We start from the raw sequence: 24599 nt of genomic DNA on the forward strand, positions 1-24599 counted from the left end.
AATTGCGAAAGGGAGAAATAACAGGGATATTTTGTTTACTAATATTATCACAACATGGCATTTTAGAGACCTTTTGAAAAGAAACAAAACGAAATTTACCACCAATATAATAAAATTATTTGAGGACATAAATAATTAAAATATGTTGTTGGACAAATGAACATATAATAGAAATTTTCTACGCATTATATACAAATTATTATAATTTTTTACCTTTAGCAGAAAACTTTTTTAGGGACGCTTATCAAACTCAATAAATTTTATTGCCAGGCGTTGCTTTGCATGTTCAACTGACTTCGGAAAGACTATACCTGTCGGTAGAATAGAAGTCGAAATGCTTAATTGAATAATAAACAAAAAAGTACCTGCATTAAATAGGAGTTGCTGCTCGTATTTATGCTAGCAAAAAAATTTAGGTAATCACTCCATGAAACGTTCACAAATATTACTTTAATAATTCTTTATTTCATAGGCTGCTTGTTAGCATTATTTTAATGGATATATAACATGTACTGAACAAAAATGTGAGTTTTCGAATAACATACTTCCCAATCGAAATTATGGATGGTGACTGAGACATAATATAAAAACATTATTACTATAAAGCACATTAAAATGATTTTTATAACGGTTCAATATTATTTGTCTTGCACATCGATAGGATCTATAGACTGAGTTACACTACACTGAACATCAATCTACCTTCTATTTCTGTCTATTGCAATTATAATACTTATAGGGAAACGCTTTTTTAGTGAGACGTATGTAGTACTTGATTTAGCCATCATTAGAAACGCCATAGAATAAGCGTATGCACGGGATTATGTACTAGATTGAAGGCACCTTCTGGAAAAGTATGAAGATTGATAATAACACATTAGAAGCGATATTGAATTTTTAGAAAGACGGGAGATTATCATGAAGATATGAACAGCGATGTATTTGAAAAATGATTTGAATGTGTTTTATCACATCTAGAACCAGGAGCAGTTGTTGTGATGGACCTTATCATAACAGAAGGCTTGAAATGTTACCGACACCAGCATGGAGAAAAGCAAATATTATAGACTGATTAAAATCGAAAAATATTGAATATATAGAAACCATGCTAATTAATAAAAATTGTCCAAATAGAAAAATCCAATTGTCCAAATAGAAAAATGTACATTAAGTATGTAGTCGATGAGATGGCCAAAACTCGAGGAATTCGTATACTCCGCTTACCGTCATACCACTGAATTAAACCCAATTGAGTTGGTTTAGGCACAAATAAAAAATGTCACGAAGTAATACCACCTTTAAAATAAACAAAGTGAAATTATTATTACAGGAAGCTATTTATTAATCATGTCACTGCTGAAACATAAAATATGTGAGGTCTTGATACAACAGAGTGGAAGTTTTCATAGAACCACTTCACTATTCATTTAGGGGAAAATCATTCCAGTGATAGTGATAGCAACAATGACAATTAAAAACAATGATAAAGTAAAAGTACCTATGATAGTGAAGTTGGCAGTGAAGTGAAAGCGTGACACTGAAGGGAAAATGTGACAGTGATAATATTTGTGTGATGAGACAATTATTATAAATATGTAGGTAAGTACTTAATATATTAATAGTCAACGTAACAATATCCTGCGGCCACCACCACTCGGTGGGTCATTGATGCCCAAGAGAGCATCCTTTTATAGAAAACACTTAAAATTTAAAAACAAAATGTTGCTAAAATATTTTTGAAGTTTTCTAGATAAAACCTCTAAAAATAATATATGTTATATTTTATTATCTTTTTTCCATATTTTCTATATCTTGTTTCCTTCTAGACCGATACGCCTATGGATTTTCGATCCCCACACGCTTCCTTCCTGCTTCATCCTCCTACGAGTCCAAGAGCTAGCCATGAGTCACTCTCCATAATTTCGACCGTGAAGTAGGCAATAATTGTAGCTTCGAGTTAAATACATGGTTAAAATTTTGGCACTTATTTCGGAGATACCCTGTATTATACTATTTATACTTTCGTTTTCATTATGTAAAATGTTTTTTTTTTTAATACCTATATATTTTAATGCGTCATATGACGTGAATTTACAACATAGTAAGTACGTATTCTTATATGTATGTATATGCCTATAAACATTTATTAATGCCATGGGCGTAGCAGAATTTTTGCTTGAGGTGGGCCCCAAACTCTATTTGGAGCCTCTAAAAAAAAATCTCGCACTCAGCAACTTGCCGAATAAAATTTCAAAAATCTGAACACGTTTTGATTTCATTCTAAAACACAAACGTCACGCAGTCTTGCTTATACTTTAATTTATGGACCTGGCAACATCAAAAATAACAATTTTTAACCCGGAAATCGGCCGTTGAGAATCGTCATTTTCGCATTTTTAGCAACTTAAATTGTTTATAACTTTTAAACTATCAATTTTAGAGGCATAGTGCATAGGAACTTTTTTGCTTATAATGTGCCAAAAAAACTTAACAAAAATTTTCCGGAGTGAAAAAACCAATTTTTACAATTTGTTTAAAAAAAGTTTATTTAAACGAATGTGCACCAGATTTCCGGCCGGCATCATCTTAATTCATGTTAAGGAACATATCACGAATCTGAATATGCAAAAAAATCGAGTCGGAAAATGTCTCCCACGAATACGAGGTTTTCACCTTGTCTAACCACCTGTGAAAAAAGTTCTAAATTAAATAAACTCTTGCGCCAACGGATTAATCAAGGGTTGATTATTTTTGTCGACTAACCAGAAACCTCACTGGGAGAAGCTGACAAATTAATAAATATGCACCAGTATATTACAGGTGGACCCAAATAAATGGATATATGTATACAGGGTGTCCCGGAAATGGTGGGCAATCTCTCGGATATGGATAGATAATGACAAAATAATGTCACAAGTTCATATAAAATTTTTTCCTCCGGGCTCACCCTGTAGAGTTATTAGCTCTTGAAGTTGAGAATTAAAAATGGTTTTTTTTCTGTAACTTTTGTATTTTTCAATAATTTTGAAAATTTTTTGGCTGGATCTATAATTTTTGAAGCTGCTTTGGATGATAATATAAAATCTTCGATAATAATTATGGGGGCCCGGGGCAAAGCACCCCCCACCAAAATTTCTAGAAAAACAATTTTTGTTCCACTATAGGTACCCCAAATTTTCCATCATTTTATAAAAATTTATGGTATTTTACGTAAAAAAAGTATACTTGTTGAATATCGTAGTTGGCTTTTACATATCAGAATAAAGGACAAATAATTTGCAATAGCAGTGTTCAAAATTATGAGAATTTGGACTTAACTAAACTAACTAAACGGAAAGTGCATGACAATCATAATTTTGTAACTAATATAATTCATAATAAATTCTCAATATTAGTTCCACCTTCTCTTATACAAATACGAGCTCGTTTAACAGAAGACTGTTGCACTCTCCATAACATTTCAGGATTTTGTCGTATTTCATTTGCACAATAAAAAATCCTTTCTTCTAATTCTTCTCTAGTGGTTACAGGTGTGGAATAAACAATATTTTTCAAGTGCCCCCAAAATAAAAAGTCAAGTGGGTTCATATCTGGAGTTCGGACAGGCCAATGATTAAGTCCACCGCGACCTATCCAGCGATTAGGATATACCTCGTTTAAATGGTCCCTTACTGCGGCACTAAAGTGAGACGGCGCCCCATCGTGCATGAATATCAGTGCATTTCTGGTTTCAAGATCAACATATTCTAACAGTTGTGGTAATTGATGCACAAGGAAATCTAGGTAACGTTGACCATTCAGTCTAGGCGTAACACAAATGGACCCGATAAGTAATAAGGACCAATAATTCCACTGCAAACATTAACATAAAATTGTCTTTGGTGCCTAGTTTCAATAATAGCGTGTGGGTTCTCATCAGACCAATAATGTAAATTATGGGAGTTAATAACTCCATTCCTCCCAAAACTTGCTTCGTCAGTATAGGTACAGAATTAATCTCGTAAACATAGGAGTTTGCTCATGTCTATGAAGGAACCATTGAGAAAACTGTACTTTTGCACAAAAATCATCAGGATTAAGAGCATGCACTTTTTGGATATGGTAAGGGTGATGAAGCTGTTCCCTTAGGATTCTTGCAACAGTGGTCTTTGGAACATTGGTAAAAGAAGATAATGACCTAATGCTAACTGTTCGATGAGCAGCAACTTCGTCCAGTATGGGGCACCCCTCTGTTTGCAGTAACAGGAGCAAACTGACCTAAAGACATTAAAATTTATTTAATATCCATTTTGTTTAATAATAGTAATCGTATTTTACCAGTTTCTCTTAATCTTTGATCAATACGTTCGAAAGTTTTGCAAACCGGAATCCTTCTATTAGGATAAGAATGCTGATAAAATCTTCTTGCTGCCGAAGCATTACAAAGAGCCCGCCCGCGTACATTAAATGCATATCAGCATATTCTTCATGGGAATAGGTACTCTATATTTTATAACAAATTATGAGTTATGAGATGAGTCTTAGATTTAAAACTACGTATTTGTTAAGTTTGACAATTTAATTGCCTTTGGCATACTCTGACATGTCAAAGCCAACCACGATTAAATCTGTGTTTCAGTTAAATAAAATGTCTCAAATTAAATGGTAGGTACCTTCCTCTTTAAACGGGTTTATCTCAAAAAATATCTATTTTATGGATATTCAACAAGTATACCTTTTTTACGTAAAATACCATAAATTTTTATAGAATGATGAAAATTTTGGGGTATAGTGGAACAAAAATTTTTTTTCTAGAAATTTTGGTGGGGGGTGAGATCCAGACAAAAAATTTTCAAAATTTATTGAAAAATACAAAAGACAGCAAAAAAACCATTTTTAATTCTCAACTTCAAGAGCTAATAACTCTACAGGGTGAGCCCGGAGGAAAAAATTTTATATGAACTTGTGACATTATTTTCTCATTATCTATCCATATCCGAGAGATTGACCACCATTTCCGGGACACCCTGTATACAGGCTGTTACAAATTTACTTCTTACTACAGGGATCTTGGAAACGGTAAGAGATATACGAAGTAGCTTAAATGGGGGCAAAGTTGCATAATCAGGGGACCAACATTATGCCTCTAAAAAATCAAGGCTAACATGATTAGTTCTCGAAATATTTGAAAACACCGAAATTTTGGAAATACGTTTTTGTTTCATTTCAGCCTTCAGATTTCTATCGAATGGCATTATCAATTTTCATATGTAACATTTCATCTCTCCACTCTCCAGGACCATCTTCATAAATATCTAGGGGATGAATTTTAAGATATTCTTAGTGACCTTTATTGATCTCTGTTTCAGGTAAAAAATAAATATATTTATATTCGTCTATCCAAAAACTTATATGTATATACTTAGTTTCTTACAAAATTATCGTAAACAAGTTAAATATAGAAATAAAAAAATGTGTAACTCTTAAAGAAAGTAAAATTGTAAGGAAAACTCAATTTAGATATCCATCCATTTATTTTTATTGAAGGCATCATTATGACAATTTTGTTTTTCCGACACTAAATATAATTTTTGTGAATACTTAGCACATAGGTAGGTACATATACTAGGTATATCAGTACCTAAGTAAAATGGGTATCTAACAATAATAGAAAGGGATAATAACTTGATTTTGTAATTTATACAGTATGTAGGTAATATCAGTGACTATAACGAGAATTATAGTCACTGGTAATATCTAAGTAATTTAAAATATACAGAATCACTAGTCCTAATAAGTTTTGTTTTATCTTGACTAATCAGCATTAATTTGTATGTAAAGTTGTGCAATATTTTACTTCATTTAATTGAATAGGTAGGTGTTCGTGGATCATCTAAATAAAATAATGTACAGAATATAAGACGAATTTTGATTATGGAATATGGAATTTCACTTCCCAGTTCCAAGATTTGAGAAACGTGACGACAGCGCCGGACGAAGAAGACGCTACGCTAGACGAGAGACGAGATTTCGAGATCATCGCGTCGCGTCGATTGTCACGTAGTTTTATTACAGAGCGCAGTCGCATATGTAAACGTCCGATGTTGTCAAATTTTAATAATTTTATAGATGTACCTTTTTATTGAGATTGGGGAAGTGGAGTGTTAGCATAAAAAAGTGTTGTATTTGTCACTGAATTCTATTCTACAATGAAAGTTAATTCAAACTAAAGAAATATCATCAATGACATCCTGATATAAATTATTTAATTTCAAAAATTTCTATTAGGTATTCCAGTATTTCCAGTCGTGGGCTCGTGGGTCACTCGTCATTTTTAACTTGTGAGGTACTAGCAGGGCCCGAGAACTTATACTTGAAAATATGGGGACACTGGGAACCACGTGACTTGAGGTGGATATACAAGTTGGGGAAAGAGTCTATAGATGTCGCCACAAAGATTTTGTAGAATAAATTTTGACAATTGCAATTATGAATCATTTCATGTCATTCTTATTGCTCATGTTTATTGTTGGTTAGGTTTGGCGAGTGTTGGTGTGTGTTTTATTTGTGTTTTTAGTGTGTTTTATTAGATATTTCATTCACATTTATTTATATAACATAATAATGTCTGATCATCATATAATCACATTTTTTTATTAATAATAAAATGTTTTGTTTTGTTTGTTTTTAATAAAAAATGTGATCAGAGGTAGGTAGTTTTTTTTATGGATATCAACACAACGAAAAATTTAAAGTTGCATAATAAATCTCTATTACAAGAATTAATCAAAAATTGGTTTAGTAAAATTATTTACTTGTAATATTTTTTTATTCACCGTGAAAGCTAATACAATATAGAAAGCACTGAAACTCTATAATCATTTCCACTATTTTTTTTCAAAATATGTACTGAAATTTGAAATTTTTTCAACAAACATTTTAAAAAGTTACAGTATCAAATTTATTTCTTATTTTAAGTAGGAAGACTATTAGAGCATTTAAAAGTGTCTTTAATGCTTGAGTGATTTTAATGCTTTTTATCAAATGTACTTATTTTCTCATGGTGACAAAAAAAATTATCTACGTGAAAATTATTTTGCAAAATCAATTTCTGAGTGATCTGTGTAGGGTGAGATTTGTTATGTAATTTTAAATTTAGCGGCGGCAGAATACCTAAAACAAATATTGAGTAGGTAGGTATATAGTTGTAGAGCGTACAACTAGATGGCGTTTGCATCTTTTACCGGCTACAGGTAATTTAACTCACTGTATTACCGATAATTCCTAGAAAAGGAAAGCAATAGAAATTGGAGAAAGTGTCAACAGTTAGCGCTGTTAATGACCACGAAATTTGTTCAAGTTTCCTATCTATAGTATCATTTATCTAGGGGTACTAGACTATGTGCGTGTTACACATATTATTACTGAAAACTTATTCTAATAACTCTTCCCTGTTTCTCTGCATTAGTAAAAAATATCGACGTCAACAGAGTTTCAAGTTCTGCTCATTTTGCCATGAGATCTCACGGCTGCCCGCCAAATTCGTTTAACATTTATAATTTTTTATATTGCCTATTAAATAATAATTTCATATTAAAATAAACAAAAACAGGTCAAGTAAAATTTCTTGCTACATTATCTCATTTTATGATAACATCTGAAAAGGTAGCAAGGGCCCTATTTACTAACGTAAGTATAATCTAACTCATTAGAAGTTGTAAATATTTGTAAATAATCAAATTTATTTTCCTTTTTAATAAAGTCACAAAATGCCACAATTAAAAATACGGACAGTATAGAACATAGAAGGTATAACGTAAAGATATGTAGTAGTGGTCTTGTCTTTGATAAGTACTTGCTTTAAAAATTCTCAGGACTTACCAAAAACTGTAGATCTAGCAACCTTGGAGTTAGGATAAATTACCCAAATCACGTGACTGTAGGATTTCCTTTTTATGTCGACGTTTGCCCTTCAAATGACATTTTGTAGTTGCTGTGTGTGAGTAACTGATTAAATTTTTCTTGTAAGTATTTTTGTTAAAAGCCCTTCCTTTATCTCTCATTTATTATAATCTCAATAATTTCGTTTCTCATCTCATTATGCATTAATTAGTAGGTATTGTTATCACCTTTGTAATATACTTTATGAAATGTGTCATTTTAATCAATAAACAAATTTTAGAGTTAGATAATCATATTTCTGGGCCTTATAGCCATATTTTTTCATTGAGTTTATTACTATTTTGTTTATATATTTTGAATTGTTTTCGGGTCCAAAATTGTATATAGAATATCTTTATGCATCGGGATCTTGCCCAAAATGCCGGCTGTGACCTCTATGACCTTCATTGCAGTTTACAGTAACGGAGGGTATAGGTAGTCCTAGTTTATTTTTATAAATTCTTTGACTTAAATTCCTCGAGTGGCATTGGTGTAGGTAATGTTATAGGTATAGTACATTTTAAAATGACGTTTTCATCTAGGTATTTAAAAATATTTTATTGTACACCTCTTATTAATACAGCATAGTGCATAGTGCAACTATGCTAGATGCCGAAGAGAAGGATTATTTATAAATGGTTAATTATTTTGCTTCATTTTAAAAAAAATGCCTGAGCAAAAGGAATGCACAGTTAATAAATATGTTCATCTATTGAATTGCTTAAAAAAATTTATTTAATTTATTATGAAATTAAAAATCCTGATTGTAGATGAGTATGTAGGTATATAAAATGATTTTTTAAATATTTTTATAAAAAAAATTTATTGGAAGTACCACTGCTACACATTCAGCAGTTAATGAAATCCTTTAACATTACAGTAAACAATGTGACCTTTATTTGGCCTTCGTTTTGCTGGAAAGTACTAAATACCTGTAAACAAACTATTGTTTTTTCTGAAAATAGTTTTGCCGAACCAAAAATCTCACAAAAAAGCAGATAATTACAAAAAACACCACAAAAATCTATCTGATATCGTCCTCTGAAATTGTACCGACTTCTGAAATAGGTCATTAGTTAATAACAATAAGAAAATTTTTAATTAAATTGGATTTTGCTATATTTAAAAATGTATTTAGAATGTGTGTTAAACCAACTCGATATTGCGGTCACTCAGCAAAACATTCAATAAACAAATATGTCGGAAGAAAAAATCTAATTAGGTTTAACATCTATATGTAAAACATAGTTAGGTCAATCATTTAAACGGGTGTTTGAAAGATAAAATAGTTCATTCTTAAAAGTATTTTTATTGACTCCTGCATATTTTTTAAATTTTTTTAAAGTTAATCACAATGATGCATGTAGTGTTAAACAAAAAATTATCCTAATTAAATATCTAGATACTAAGACCCGCTAGTTTGAGTCTTGGTTAAGACTTGATTAACTAATCATGTGATTACTTAACCAAGGCTTAACCAAGACTCAAAGTACCGGGACTAAGCGGGATCGCACACTGGAGCAATAAGCAACTGGCGATAGACAACGGAAAATAATATTGTACATTTGTCTCGCATCAAAGTAACATAAAACATGTAACAGTGTCCATCTTTTTGTAAATAATGTTGTAAATGACAGTGATGACGATGTTTTGCTATTTTGGTGGTACGAGAAGAAATAAACGAAGACCCTTCATTATTGGAACTGAGGTATCATCGTATGGATAAAAGAACTAGAACATCCAGTTAAATTTCAAAATTGTTACTGAATGAATCCAGACTCATTTAAATGCCTATTAAATATGGTTGGCCCTTATATTACAAAACGTGATAGAAATTGCAGAGCGGCTATAGAACCAACAGAAAAAAAAATGCTTTACCTTGGCAAGACAATTACTCTGTATAATATATTTGAATAAATGTTAGTTAATTACAATTAAAAAATGAAAGCACGCACCAGAATCTTTAATTTCATTGGCAATTTCTAAATTTTATTGCCTGAATGTTTCTTCGAAAATGAAACGTCGACATGCAGGTTTATCATCCGCAATATAAATTGCCGAAATTAAGAAACTTGTTCTGACAACCAATATCGCATTGCTTCAGTGTGCGGGACAACATTTGATCTTTAGTGTATTGTCAATTCGTGATAATATCGTCTATTGCTAGTTGCGTATTGCATATTGGGACTCATACCATTTCTTATGCAAAGATTTCTAGGCTCATCTAGAAAAGTTTCAAAGTTTACAAAATAAAATATTAAAATATGGGTAGTTTCCCTGGTGATCTAAAAGGCATACGTAATTGCAAAAATATATTTTTTCATTACAAGATACAGTCGGATGGTTTATTTTTCTCAAAATTAAATTAACATTTTTATTTGACACTATCATTCCATTTTTTAAACTTTATTATTCTCTAATTTTAAGAAAACTGAAAATTTGTGTAAAATAATAAACCTCCTGTCTGTAGGTATAAGTTGATTATGAAATAAAATATGCTGCAAAATATGCGCAACTTTTATCAAGATTTAATGGTCAGTCGCCCCCGATTGTTTATTTGGCAAATTTTGTTCCAACTTTTTTCATTATAAAGGTTCTGAATGCAGTCCTAGAAACAGTGACGGCTAGTCCAGGGAGTTCTGGGGTGCCCCCCCCCTTGAAATTTTCATATTAAAAAAAATTATGTTAAAAATGTTATTTAGATAATTAAACAGATTAACCTTATGAAACACATTAAAATGGAAATGTTAAATTTGTAATGTGAAGTCAATTTAACTCAACTTGCAAAACTGTGAATACATGGGTTCCTCGCAGCTCGTCTCTACATCTGTAAAGTGTTTACAGCAGTGGTCATGGTTACCTTCTCGCAGAACTGAAAGACAGAGTGGGAATAGCGCATATTTACTATGCAGTTTGGGCTTAATAAATGTAATTTGTGTAAAATTTTGTTGCATACTGTTTCTTGTGTTTTTAAAAAAATTGTAAATGTTTAAATTGCAAAAATCAATTATGCGAAAAATACCAAACTTTGATGAAAAAGTAATTGAAAAGTTTATTTTACACAAAAGCAGAAGAATGGACTTACACTGTAAAAAATAATGTCCAGTACATTTTCTGTATACATATTTCAATTGTACTTAAAATAAAACTATCCAATTATATCTGATTTTTCTATCAATACTTTGTACTTAAATATTTCCACCCTCCCTGGTATAGAAGTCAAGAGCCGCCACTGCTTAGAAATTATATCCTAAAAAGTCTATACTTGAATCTTTAATTTTTGCTAGCTGTCTGTTGTAATTTTTTTTTCTTATTGTTAGTTATGTGTTGATGTTGAAATAGTTTAATTCATTAATAAATTATAATATCGATATTTTAATGTGTGAAGATATTAAAATTAATCAACATTTAAATGTCAAAACATATTCATAATTTTTTTTTAATCAGAAAACTAAATCAAGATGGTGAAAATTGGAATCAACGGTTTTGGAAGAATTGGACGTTTGGTCCTCCGAGCATCTATTGAACGTGGAGCAGAAGTAGTAGCTGTAAATGATCCCTTCCTTGATGTTGATTATATGGTGTATCTCTTCAAATTTGATTCAACCCATGGACGTTACAAGGGTTGTGTGTCATCTGATGGAAAGAACTTGGTAGTCGATGGCAAAAAAATTGCTGTATTCCAAGAAAGAGATCCCAAGGTAAGAAACTAGTATTTCTAAAATGAAAAAAATAATTTCAGTAAGGCAAAAACTTCCGGAACATTTTTAAAAAATTATCTTGAGAAATTTGAAAATTTTATAGAATAAAATTTAAAAATTCTCATTTTGTCATTGTAGTACTGTTTTATGTTATAAAATAATGGAGAAAAAAAATGAAGATTTTTTTTTTTTGTATTAGGCCATTCCATGGGGACAGTCGGGCGCTGATTACGTTGTTGAATCTACCGGAGTATTCACAACCATTGAAAAGGCTTCTGCTCACTTGGCTGGTGGAGCAAAGAAGGTTATCATCTCTGCTCCTTCAGCTGATGCTCCTATGTATGTCTGTGGTGTTAACCTTGATGCTTACAACCCAGCTGACAAGGTATGTTAATGCATAATTTTATATATTCTGTATTTTTATTATTTATGCAATATCAGTTATTACTGTGATAAATATTTTTTTGTAAGAAATAGGAAGATATGTTTTAAACAAGTTTTTGAAATTATACTGATGTTTTAATGAAATTTAAATGAACTAGTTATATTTAAAATTTATAACATACACACACACATATATACAATAAAATAGAAGGAATCGGATTTACTGTTTACACATATTATTTTTGATACTTTATTTTTTTATCTGATTGATAGTTATGTGTTAAAGTTGAACGATCAAAGTTTTCTTATAAAAATAATGAACTAACCAGATAATGTACATATTTTTCTGTTTATCTATTTCATTAAGCGACGACAATTAATTTCGTAATATTTTTCCAATATTTTTATCCGGTTCAAAAAAACAAGGTTATTCTTTGAGTCATTGTAATAATATCAATATTGGAATATTTTTAAATTAAAATGTCATCTTGTTATTTATTATAGTATAAAATATTTAGGTCCGTTACTTTGTCTGGATTAAATAAAAATATGTGACAATTAATATTTAATTCATGGATTTTGTACTTTATTTTTTGGATAGCAACTAACATCTGATTAAATATGGCCGAATTAATCAACAGTCGAAATCTACCAAATCATATTCATTATTTCGTTTGTTCAAATTTAAATTTGATAGCAGAGAAACAGATAAACTAATTCTGTATAATTCTATGAAATTTTGTGCTATTTTGAAATGGCTCTTGATTTTGAGATTTTTTAAGAAGAATTAATTCAATTTACTAATGATCGGCATGTTTATACAGTTCGGAATCGTCAAAATAATTTAAATAAATGGGAGTTTTTTGTAACAGTTTTCGACCAAGGAAAGCGACCGTTAATAGAAGAAATTCAACATTTGTTACATCCTCTTGATTTTAAAGATTGGTAGGTGATTATAAAACAAAATCAAAAGTTAGAAATCTCAGTTTAGAGCTTCATCACCATATCAGTATAATCAACCAAAAAAATATTTAACTTTTATTTCTTGGTTTCTATCTCATTTTATTACATAGGTAAACAAATCTGTCCCTCTCCTATAGTTTTATTTATGAGCCTATCTTTGCAAATGCTTTTAGTTCCGCTTAGTGGTACATTAAACTTATTGTTCTAATAAATGTAGCTCAATGAGCTCAATGTACAGATGTGGATATTTATTAGACGATTATTCTTTGCCCAGTTTTAATTAGAACTTAAATAAATAATAATTGAAATCAATTTTAAAATAAAACGAACAGTTAAGGAGGTTTATCTGATTTGGAATTGAAAACAAATATTCATAGAAAAATTAATATAAGCTTATTAATATGAAGAAAATCCTCAAAAAAAATGACCTAAAACGCGAGATAATAATAAAAAAAATTTTCACAATTTTTAGTACGAAGTCTTATGAGAACGCAGTTTTTTTTTTGGTGTTTCCACTTGGAATGCGCAACAATTGACGAGCAGTTTCCACAGCAACTTGTATAAATAGGAAACCGATATCTAAGGAACCGTATGACGGCTTGTAGAAATCGATTAGGTACTTTACATAATTTATAATAATTCTCCTTCAAACTGCTGTCGTTAACTAACTTAACCGCAATATGCGTGATAGCGACAACACCGTGGTTCTCGACGTAGCGTTTTATTTGAAATTCGCAGGTGTGACATTATGATGTATATTTCGAGCTTAGGCATCCAGCGTGCCAGCCAAGTGCAACGTTGCCAAATCTAAAGGCTTACTACTTTAGTCACTAGCAAATCTACAGAAACTCTCGTTAGACTTTAGACATACCCCCGTACCAGATAAACCTCCTTAAGAAATGTATAGGGTGTTGAAAAAAAAAGGGATTTTTTTTTCTTTAATAACATTGTCCATAGTCTAGTACATCACAAGTTGATAACACTGGTGTACAGTTTAAATAAAAAATTTTAAAATTAAATAAAAATTTGTTTAAAGCGTTCTTAGCAAAAACGCTGATATGGTTTGCATTAACTTTCATTGTAAAATAATAATCATGACAAATTGCTACACATTTTTTTAATTAAAACAATACTTGTATGCTAAATTAACCTATAAGAAAAAACGTTTATCAGTTAAAAATAACTTTGTCGTTTAAAATTGAATAGGTTCTTTACATTTTTACTGACTTAATTTGTTATAAATTTTTAAGCCTAATTGACAAATAGGTGAGTTTGTAGCTACTTTACATTTAAAAATAGAATATGAACATTTCCATTGTATCTTTAAAGCAAGCACAAAACCCTTAAGACTCGGTTTAGATGTTTTCTTATAATTCATAGGATTTAGCCCTTAAGTAGATAATATATATTTATTATTAATAAAACGGTATAAACACGGTCTTTTTTACTGAAGCATGTGACCATGCTGGTTTGTCTAGTGCACACGTCTTATTGTCTCAAAATTTGTTACAAAGGACGTTTTGCAGGCGTAGCAGCTATATGAACTATTTTTTTTTATTTTTATTTTAAATAGTAATACATACATATTTAAAACCATTAAATAAAGTTTCAGATAAATTATCTGCTATTACACGATATATGAAAAAGTAACATTGTTAAATTGTCCAAGCGAGACATCTCTGCAAGTTTGATAAGTATGCAATAAGTTTTGTAAGCTAATAAAACAATTTGAAATTAAGCCGTTGGAAGTGGTTGATCACAATAGCCTTAGTTATAATTGGACTAAAATCCATATTTCTATATGAAACCAAACTTATGGGTGGAAGTACATTGAAATGTATAATTAGTCATCAAAGGCGGAGTCATAAAAGACGGTAGCGACAGTAATGTCCAAGCATTTTGATGGGTATCGCAATTTAACGGCAAGTGTCAAAATTGTCTATATTTTATGTATTAGAATTTTTATTTTTGACAAGTTCCTACCTACTTATACAAATGCTACTGAAAAGCAATATAAATACATGTTATTTTCAGATAATTAAATTAAAATTTAAAATGTCAAAATTTTTTCAATTAATCAAATGTCAAATCTGATATTCATAACCGCCATGTAGCGGGTTTTACATGGGAGGCTATAACTGTTTCAATTTTTTAATACGTCAACTAAATAAAAATATGATTTTTTTCCATGTCTGATATTGTCAAAAATATAAATAACTTATTGTTCAATGAAACACCCTGTATATTCCATTAGTTTTGGTGAAACAAAAATTGACAACATAGGAAATTGAAATTTCTGTAGAGTATATTACAGAGCATTATAGGGCAATGATATTCAATTTATTTATTTATTTATTTATAGTTTGCTTCAGTTTAATTTAAAAAATATTGTTTTACAAGAAATAATCAAAAAAGTGAAATTTTTCTACATGGTATAACACTGTAATTGTTTTTAATAAAACCGTTTCCAGTAATTAAAAATAAAATTCTGTGTACACAACTCTGCAGTGTAATTAATTTACAGGTCATTTCAAATGCTTCATGCACAACAAATTGTTTGGCTCCCTTGGCCAAGGTCATCCATGACAACTTTGAGATCGTTGAGGGTCTTATGACCACAGTACATGCCACCACTGCAACTCAGAAGACTGTGGACGGACCTTCTGGAAAATTGTGGCGTGATGGTCGTGGCGCTGGACAAAACATCATTCCTGCCTCCACTGGAGCCGCTAAAGCAGTCGGGAAGGTCATTCCTGCCCTTAATGGTAAGTGTTGGCTGAAAACTTTTTCTACATTAGGAATTACAAAAAAAAAACTGCCCTGTAGGTGTATTCTGGTTTTGTACAATATTGGTTCAATTTTATAGGCAAACTTACTGGCATGGCTTTCCGTGTACCACTAGCCAATGTATCTGTTGTCGATCTGACAGTACGTCTGGGCAAAGGGGCCTCGTACGATGAAATCAAAGCCAAAGTTAAGGAGGCCGCCGAGGGTGACCTCAAGGGAATCTTGGGTTACACAGATGAAGAAGTTGTCTCATCCGATTTCATTGGTGACACACATTCTTCCATCTTTGACGCAAAGGCTGGAATTTCTTTGAATCAAAACTTCGTCAAACTCATCTCTTGGTATGACAATGAATACGGTTACTCCACCAGGGTCATCGACTTGATTAAATACATTTCCACTAAAGATGCCTAAGTATTATGTGTGACAGTGAATGTAATTCGTCTGTGGCTGATCACAGAAATTTCTTTTTAAACGGAACTTTTTAGTAGTTCTGCATTGCAAAAAATTGTCCAGTGTACTCTTCATCGTGTATTTTTATTTATGTATTTGTTTAGATTAGCTACATTAATTAAAAGTTGGAAAATTTTTTATTCTTTGTTATCCGGTCCACTCACCTAATTCCAGTTCCACTTAATTTTCGAGCGTTTTGCTGAAATCTTCCTTTTATAATATTTGATTTTCGTCATTTCCTGAACTGCGTTCCTAGTTCCAATTCAGTAAGATTTGTTTTCCTTGCTCGATATCGAGTTCCATTATCTCGTCCCTATTCCTCTTTGTATCCTTATTCATTTTTTATTGATGTCCACAATACTAACTAAAATAAAGTTATTAGCATCGGGGTGTTTTTTTAAATTCGTATCGTATAACTTATGTGGATAGAAAATAATAAAAGGACTTGACCGAAGCTGATGAGAGCAATAATTGCATTGTAGTGAGATTTGACACTCCACATGTAATGGAAAGCTTGATTTTTTTAATTGGAACGGAATTTATATTTTACCTATTTGAATGAAATGCTTTTTTATCATCGATTACTCGTGGTGTTCAAAAAATAAATTATTTATTTCTGATAGTCAGATTTGTGGATATGGAATAGATTTTCTTAAACACTACCCCAAGATGTCAAATTTGACATTAATCAAGTGTCCTTTGCAAAAATTCGGTTGTAAAGGGACACGCATTATATTTTGATAGTATTTGGACTTTCTAGTGGAATTTCTTAGCAGGAATATTTTTTTTTTCATTACGCTGCTAATTTCCTACAAAGGTATTTAGTCGGAAAAATCGACTGACAAGATTAATCGTAAATATATAAATTAGTGGATCAAAGAATTTTTAAAAGGGTTTTAAGAAGGGGTAAGACCACTATAATTTTCAGAAAATCTATATTTAAATGATGCTTTGAACCTTCTAAAATAAAGGGAAAATAGTTTTATGCCTGTACAATTTTTTTTCTTTGAAATTCCAAGCGTGTTGGACTGCTCCGAAACAACTGCCGTCACATAGATATACCTGCTGGTAGGGTACAGACTATTGACTTATCTTTTGATTTCTAACTTCTCTAGTACTACTAACAGATGTCGTTAGAAAGAGTTCAATTAGAAGAATTTTCAAATGAAAGTACATATGTTAGTGTCGCGTATGTCTCAAAACTTTAAGTGTTTTCCTTGAAACTTGCATAACTCCTAACAATTTTCATTCTGTTCATTCCAAATTTTGACCATATCTTTAAAATAATATCCAAAGAGAAATACATACGGGATGTTCGAAATTGAATATGTAGAATAACATTTTTTTATAACAGTAACAGGTGTCGAAAAACAGGCATGTGTAGATTTTGGATAACTAGATTTGACCACTAATATACAAAAAGCATTTCTACATGTTTGAAGAGTGACTTTGATGCATGTGAGTGGTTGGAGAGGATCGAGGTAGGGTGACATTATGTTTGACATTTTGGGGTTGGTTCTAATCGTTGTGTGGGAGGGAGGGGGTATTGGGGTGCGGATGGCGTGACAGTATGTTTGTGGGATTTATCTTCTTTGAAAATGGTTGATGAAGTAGACGTAGCCGATGAAATAGGTTATACAGGGTGTCCCGTTCATGTTTTAAAAAAACTTGCGTGCTAGTTTCTTATAGAAAAATAATAGGGGTAGTTCATATAAAGTTTTTTTCTTAGACGCCCTGTTTTTGAGATACAGTGTGTTGAAGTTGTTACAAATGTCCAAATGGTTTTCCTTAATTATCTTTAAATCGGCTAAAGATAAATATGTCAAAATTTGTACACGAGTAAACATCAACTGTGCGTTAAGAATAATGTGCAAACGATTTCTTTCTGAAAAGCATTGTCGCTGATACAGGTAATTGAAGGGGTGCAATCGAAGAAAAAATATGGTAAAAGTCAATATTTATTACATTTCTAAACGGATATGTAAACTCTAAAGGATACTACAAAAAAAGGTATATTTGTCGAAATTCGGTAGGATGTACCATTTTCGAGAAAAATGAAATTGCATTTTTTTTGCTCACATAAAGCGGCACAAGTACATTAACAAAATATTAAATTGATAGAGGACCTTACCATTGAATGAGCTGAAGACATTTAGCTACCAACGGTATTTGCATTTAAGAGATTATAATTTTAATTTCTTACGTTATGACATGAATCAGTTAAATTGTAAAACATTTTATTAACTAAAAAAAAAAAAAAATTAAAGTTTCATTTTATTGTAAACTACCATTTAAAAAAGTAAATCAAAATAAACAGATTATGGTAATTAATTATCTATTATTAACTAATTTTAGATTTTGTAAACTACTATATACACCACCATTACTAAAATAAACAATTGTTGAATGAAGTGAATTGTTGATGGACAAGATTGTTTAAAAAAACATATTAGGAAATAGACTGGATACATACAGTACAAAACAGCACAATTAAATAAATGTGCAAATTCAAAATACTACAGTAGGTATAGATACTGAAATTGTCCCCATTTCCTTCTATGCAACTTCATTTTTCTCGAAAATGGTACATGCTACCGAATTTCAACAAGTATACCTCTTTTTGTGGTATGCTTTAGGGTTTACAGAACTGTTTAGAAATGTAATAAATTTTGATTTTAACACATTTTTTTTTTCGATTGTACCCAGTGGCAGCGGGTGAACATTGATTGAATGTGTTCTGCTTAGGGTTGTTACATTTGTTGAATTGAATTCCGGGATATTAAGTGCCCGGAGTCCCTAAATGGCACCGCAGGCGAAAAATTTTAAAATTTTCAAGGTCACGCGTTTTCCTGGCACTTCTGAATTTCAAGGAACAATGAATTTATAAAAAAAATACAGATTTTCACAAGAATGATTTTTGAAATTGATACCTTTTTGAAATATCCATTTACGAATTACCTACTGATGGTATAATAATTTGGAATTAACTAAATATATTTTATTAAATTATTGAATATTGTTTATAAAAAAAAATCGTTTGTGAAATTTACCAACGATTCAACGAATTTTAATTTTCCTCGGCGTGTTATGATTTTTTCTTTATCTTTTTTTATATATATGTACATTATATTATATTCCGGGAGTTATACGTGCAAATCCGAAATCCGGGACCATACAGCTAATTCCCGGTACAATCACAGAAAATCCCGGTCATACCAATGTGGCTAGATGTTCTTTTAAAATGTCGTCAAGATCTACACTAAAATTTATGAGTCCACGAAACACATCAGGGTTGTCCGAATTTTCTGTCTTGTCGTGTCCGAGAAGTGCTAATTCGAAATCTCCCCAAAAGTTTATGCAATCTATGATTTTAAATAATACATGACGATTCTTCATTACCTGTTCATATGTTTCCGTATATTATCCCAATATGCAGAATCTAACTGACTTCTTATGTTTATTTTACCTAAAGACGTAATGACTTAAATCTTTCACACTGTATATTGTCCATGCTTTATCCCCACCGAAAAGTAAGCATGGAAAACAAAACAGTGAATATGTTAAATCACACCCGCACACCCACTCTGCTTTTGTGTATACATTATTGTTTTTTTATAACTTTTACTTCTTTTATTTTTAGTTTATCCTCATAAGGCAGAGAACCAAAGTTTTTTTTTAAACGAAACGCTATTCATTTTAATAACTATAATATCCGTAGATGCCTAAACGAAAATATTCATACGTGCCGCTCGCAGAAATAAACCACCACATACCACGTACGAAATATTACTGCATTTACTACAGAGTGCAGACTGCAGCGCTGTGACTATTGCAGCCGCAAAAGCCCCTATCTCCGTGTACTGGGTCACGTGCCTGATCAGCCAATAAAAACAAAGGACGCATATAATTGTTCGCTGTCCACACATTGTGTATATGAGGTTGCATATATTAAGGAGCGTAGCTCGCGTCGCAATAAATAATAATATAAGCTCCTAGATTTATTTTAGCGCGAGTACATTTGGATTCTTTAAATATTTTGTTGACATTTAATATGATTAAATACATAAAATTTTATGTGTTCTGCAGCTCCGCAGCTCTTATGGTAAAACCGCCACTGATTGTACCCCTTCAATTACCTGTTTCGGCGACACTGCTTTTCAGTAGGAAGCCGTTTGCACATTATTCTTAACACACTGTTGATGTTTACTCGTGTACAAATTTTGACATTTTTTATCTTTAACCGATTTAAAGATAATGAAGGAAAACCATTTGGAAAGTGATAACTTCAACAGACTGTGTCTTGAAAACAGGGCGTCTAAGAAGAAAACTTTACATGAACTACCCCTATTAATTTTCCAAGAGAAACTTGCACACAATTTTTTTTGAAACATGAATGGGACACCTTGTATATTCTCGTTGTGCCTTCAAAATGCAACATGTATTTTATCAAATTGTTCAGTGGGAGTTAAAAAACTGTTGGCTTATTTTATTTAAGAATTACAACAATTATCTTTAATTTCATTGCAGACAGAAAATAAGATGGCTGTTTTTAACCAGATTATGCAGTTTGATGTTTGTTGAAATATGCATACATCGCATTTTGAAGGCCAACAACAATATGCATTTAACCCGTCTTCGGGCAGTTTGTGTCCTGTTTGGGGAGGGGTTAAAGGTGCGGGTTTAATGGCATTCTGTTCATGGGCTTTAACTTCCTTGCAAATGAATGACATTGCTATCCACATGAGTGACATACGTGTGTCTAATATGCTAAGAAAAGGGGTAAAAGTGGTCAAAAACAAACAAACGTACCATCTGCCGGGGTTTTTATGATCGAAATTTTATTCCAGAAGCCAAAAGTAACTCGTATTCATAGTAATTTTCAGTATTGACCGAGACCACTTTTTAATGAATTAGTGCATTCAAAATATCAGCGTCCAATGAGGTATAGCTCTTTGAAAGTGGTTCCGTTTTAAATTTTTCCATTTCAACAGATTGTATCTCGGAAACAAAACATTTTCTGTAAAAACTTATTAATTATACTCCTTAATTTCCTTGTACAATCTGTCTGTGATAGCTGATTACTAACTAAAAACCCTGTAGATGTAACAAGTAGTTTGAAAATTAGAAATTTTACTTTAGAACAAGGAAAACAAGGAAAAGTATAGTACTGATATTGATAGATACTGTCATTAGTTTCAGAATTGAAGGGTGTGGACACTAAATAAAAGACTACTATAATGTACTGAATTTATTTATAGGAAAGTTGACCGGTATGGCATTCCGTGTTCCTGTTTATGATGCGTCTGTCGTAGACTTGACTGTACGTCTAGGCAAAGCGGCCACATATGAGGAAATTAAGGCTGTAATGAAAAAAGCAGCGGAAGGTGAACTAAAAGGTATTCTAGGTTACACAGAGGAACAGGTAGTATCTAGTGACTTTATTGGTGATTCCCGATCTTCCATTTTCGATGCTCTCGCTGGAGTACAATTAACGAACACTTTTGTTAAGCTCATATCATGGTACGACAATGAATATGGTTATTCTCACAGGGTTGTTCAATTAATTCAGTACATCTCTACGAAGGACAATTTTTGAGGCTCGAGAGAATTTAAATTTTCATCTGATTTTATGTACATATGCATATAATTTATTAAATTTTTTGATATATTTATGAAAAATTTATTTTTGTTGAATCTTTCTTTCTTCTAATCAAATTTAACATAATCTAAAAGTAAACGGTGTCGCTTATATTGCACAGATCAGTGGATTTTTTTTAACTGATATTTTCAAATACCATTTTGTACCTACAGTATTACAATTGCTATTAATTTGAATTTTTCTTGTTTTTTTTTAATTTTGTTTGTTTATTTCAGAGATATTAATTTTATTATTACATTTTTCAGCATGAAAAACGATTTTTGTAAACGTAAATTAAATACACTTCTATACACATCATTATTATCTTTAAGGTAGTTTTTGTAGATTTCCAAATCATCGTTGAATGAAAGATTTTTATACTTATTACCCAAATCTAGACGATGCCATTTTTCCAATCTTAGAAGTAAAAAAATATCTTACATTCTGTTATAAACATTTTATTAAATGATTTAATAATTAATTTGCGAAAATAAGCAACCAAGAGAGCACTGTTTTTGTTCAATTCAAAAGAAAAGTGAGCCCTATTTTCATTTGCATTGTTTTGTTATTGTATTTTATATTAATAGGCTCTTATATTTTTTAGCTCTTGCATGGATATTTTAAAATACATTACGCAGTGTAGAATTACAGGCAAATCAAAATCTTGAATGCATAGATAAAAGAGTTGATGTTGAATGATTATTAACTTGGTTCCTAGAGCAGTGCATAACCATAGAAAATATAGTGTGCATAACATATATAATTAGAGATGGGCGAAATATGACTGAATCGGCTTTTCGAACTGATCCGAGTGAACTGGTTCTTTCTGATCCCCCCAATACCAACATATACGCCGACGACCTGACAATCACATCCCAATCCGTAGATCCTAGATATTCCACATCGCACATCGTGGAGACGGTGGCGCGAGCGAAGACCACCAGGGCTAGGCTCTATCCCTTACTCAAAGGTGGAAACACCCTCAGTTTAAGGAATAAGCGAACGTTTATCAAGGTGGTACTTCAACCGCAGCTAACCTACGCCTCCACGGTGTGGGGTCACGCGGCAAAAAGCCACTTAAAGTCATTACAGGTTGTGGAAAACATAGCGCTCCGCACGGCCACCGACGCGCCCTGGTACGTAAGAAACACTGACATATTACGAGACTTACAATACACAAACGCTACACAGACAATAAGACAAAACGCGGAGAAACGGTTTGACGTAGCCGCTAGACATGACAATCCCCTCCTCAGGCAAGCCGTCGACTACGTACCCGACGTGACCGACAAACACAAAAGACCTAGACACCAACTTTTTGAACCTGGGTGACCACCCCAACGACACCCCCCCCCTGCCCGCTAACCTTTTCTGTTTCAGAGACAGCCAGGATCAAGAAACGAAGACAACGACACACACACACACACATACACACACCCCATACCCTCCCCTCCCGCGCTAGCCTAAGGGCCACCTTAGCAAAGCGCATCCCAGGCTGCATAGCCGCACTGCCCTACCCAACCATACCACACATAAATATGACACAACCCCCGGGGTTTACACAGACGAGCCGGCGAAGCAAGAAGAGCGCCAGAAGAAAGGGCCCTAGCCGGCGGGGCCCAGCCAGGACAAAAGGAGGTCCCACAAAGCGCCTACACCGGCCGCATTTGCGGTCGGGGTAGACGACGGATGGGGCCCACCTACGAAGGCTGTCCAGGCCTACACGAGATGAGGCAGGATAAAGAGGGATAATCCCCCTTGATCCCAAATCATTGAAGCCAATTTCTAGCCATGGAATAATGGCGCGGTTCCTTCTGAAAGATCTGTCCCGGATCTTGGATCTTTACATTTCAGTCATTCCACACGACAGCCGTACCACAGTATAAACAGTAAATGCATTGCCTATCTAACCTATTTATAAAAATTGGGCTTATTGGTGGACTAGGGGCTTGGCTTGTTATTGCGCATAGATCACGCGTCCCTTTACTGGACATTTAGAGCAGTGGGGTTCTGGTCCACAAAAGAGGGGTGTTAATTTACTGTTTTCCCGTTGCTTAGAACATATACTGGAGGCAGCGTCTCAGTGGCCGAGAGTGTAGCGGAGGTTTAGAGAGAGAGAGAGAGAGAGAGATAGGTCTAAGAGGGAATTTGATATCTCTCTCTAGGAGCATTCTCGGCCACTGCATCCAGTAGTATATGCTCTAAGGTTCGTGCGCGCTCCATGGCACGAATCGTGTGAAATTTAAGTGAATACGCCGATTTATATTTTTTTGTTAATGTCACCGAATAGTGGAAATAACATCTGTTTATTTATATTTTCAATTATAATTGGGTCAATTTTACTATATTTGTCACTTTTCATTTTCTATTATAAATTGATAGTCAAATGTGTAAATATTTTTAATAAATGCACGAAATCAATTTTAAAAATCTTGTTACGACTGGGAACTGGCGCAAGAATGACGCAGTGTTGCCAGGTCTTAAAATAGCAAAACATGAGAAAATCCTACAAGAAACATGAGATTTATAAAAAAAAGCATGAGATGGCGCAAATGCCTCGCAAGGTGCATATTTGGTTGCATAATAATCACTTTACCTCCAGTTCCTAGCGGGCAGCCGACCAGAGCACACGTGCTTTGTCAAAGGGAAGTGCAAGGAGCAAATTCTACCTGCCTTTATTAAGGCTACCTGGAAAGAATCCCTTTCTTTCCTTTTAATCACCGACCTAATCCCCGGCTTAAGCATAGACGCCG

The 24599-nt window shown here is 32.5% G+C and overlaps 1 protein-coding gene across 1 annotated transcript; it reads left to right on the forward strand.

The window, feature by feature from the left end:
• Positions 1-7929: 7929 nt before the first annotated feature.
• On the forward strand, positions 7930-16596 carry LOC108915447 (glyceraldehyde-3-phosphate dehydrogenase 2). The gene is made up of 5 exons (XM_018721478.2): positions 7930-8003; positions 11368-11621; positions 11821-12006; positions 15493-15733; positions 15835-16596. The coding sequence occupies exons 2-5, from the start codon at positions 11382-11384 to the stop codon at positions 16167-16169; spliced, it is 1002 nt and encodes a 333-aa protein (XP_018576994.1). The 5' UTR covers positions 7930-8003; positions 11368-11381; the 3' UTR covers positions 16170-16596.
• The last annotated feature ends 8003 nt before the right edge of the window (positions 16597-24599 follow it).

The sequence above is a fragment of the Anoplophora glabripennis genome, unplaced genomic scaffold (genome assembly GCF_000390285.2).
Source record: "Anoplophora glabripennis isolate ALB-LARVAE unplaced genomic scaffold, Agla_2.0 scaffold1030, whole genome shotgun sequence".
Classification (NCBI taxonomy): Eukaryota; Metazoa; Arthropoda; class Insecta; order Coleoptera; family Cerambycidae; genus Anoplophora; species Anoplophora glabripennis.

What these genes read in the sequence shown, in the direction of transcription:
- LOC108915447 (XM_018721478.2), top strand. Translation starts at nt 11,382, where the DNA reads ATGGTGAAAATTGGAATCAACGGTTTTGGAAGAATTGGACGTTTGGTC. An exon ending in TCCAAGAAAGAGATCCCAAG is followed by an intron (nt 11,622 to 11,820) that starts GTAAGAAACTAG and finishes TTTTTGTATTAG; the next exon opens with GCCATTCCATGGGGACAGTC. An exon ending in CTTACAACCCAGCTGACAAG is followed by an intron (nt 12,007 to 15,492) that starts GTATGTTAATGC and finishes ATTAATTTACAG; the next exon opens with GTCATTTCAAATGCTTCATG.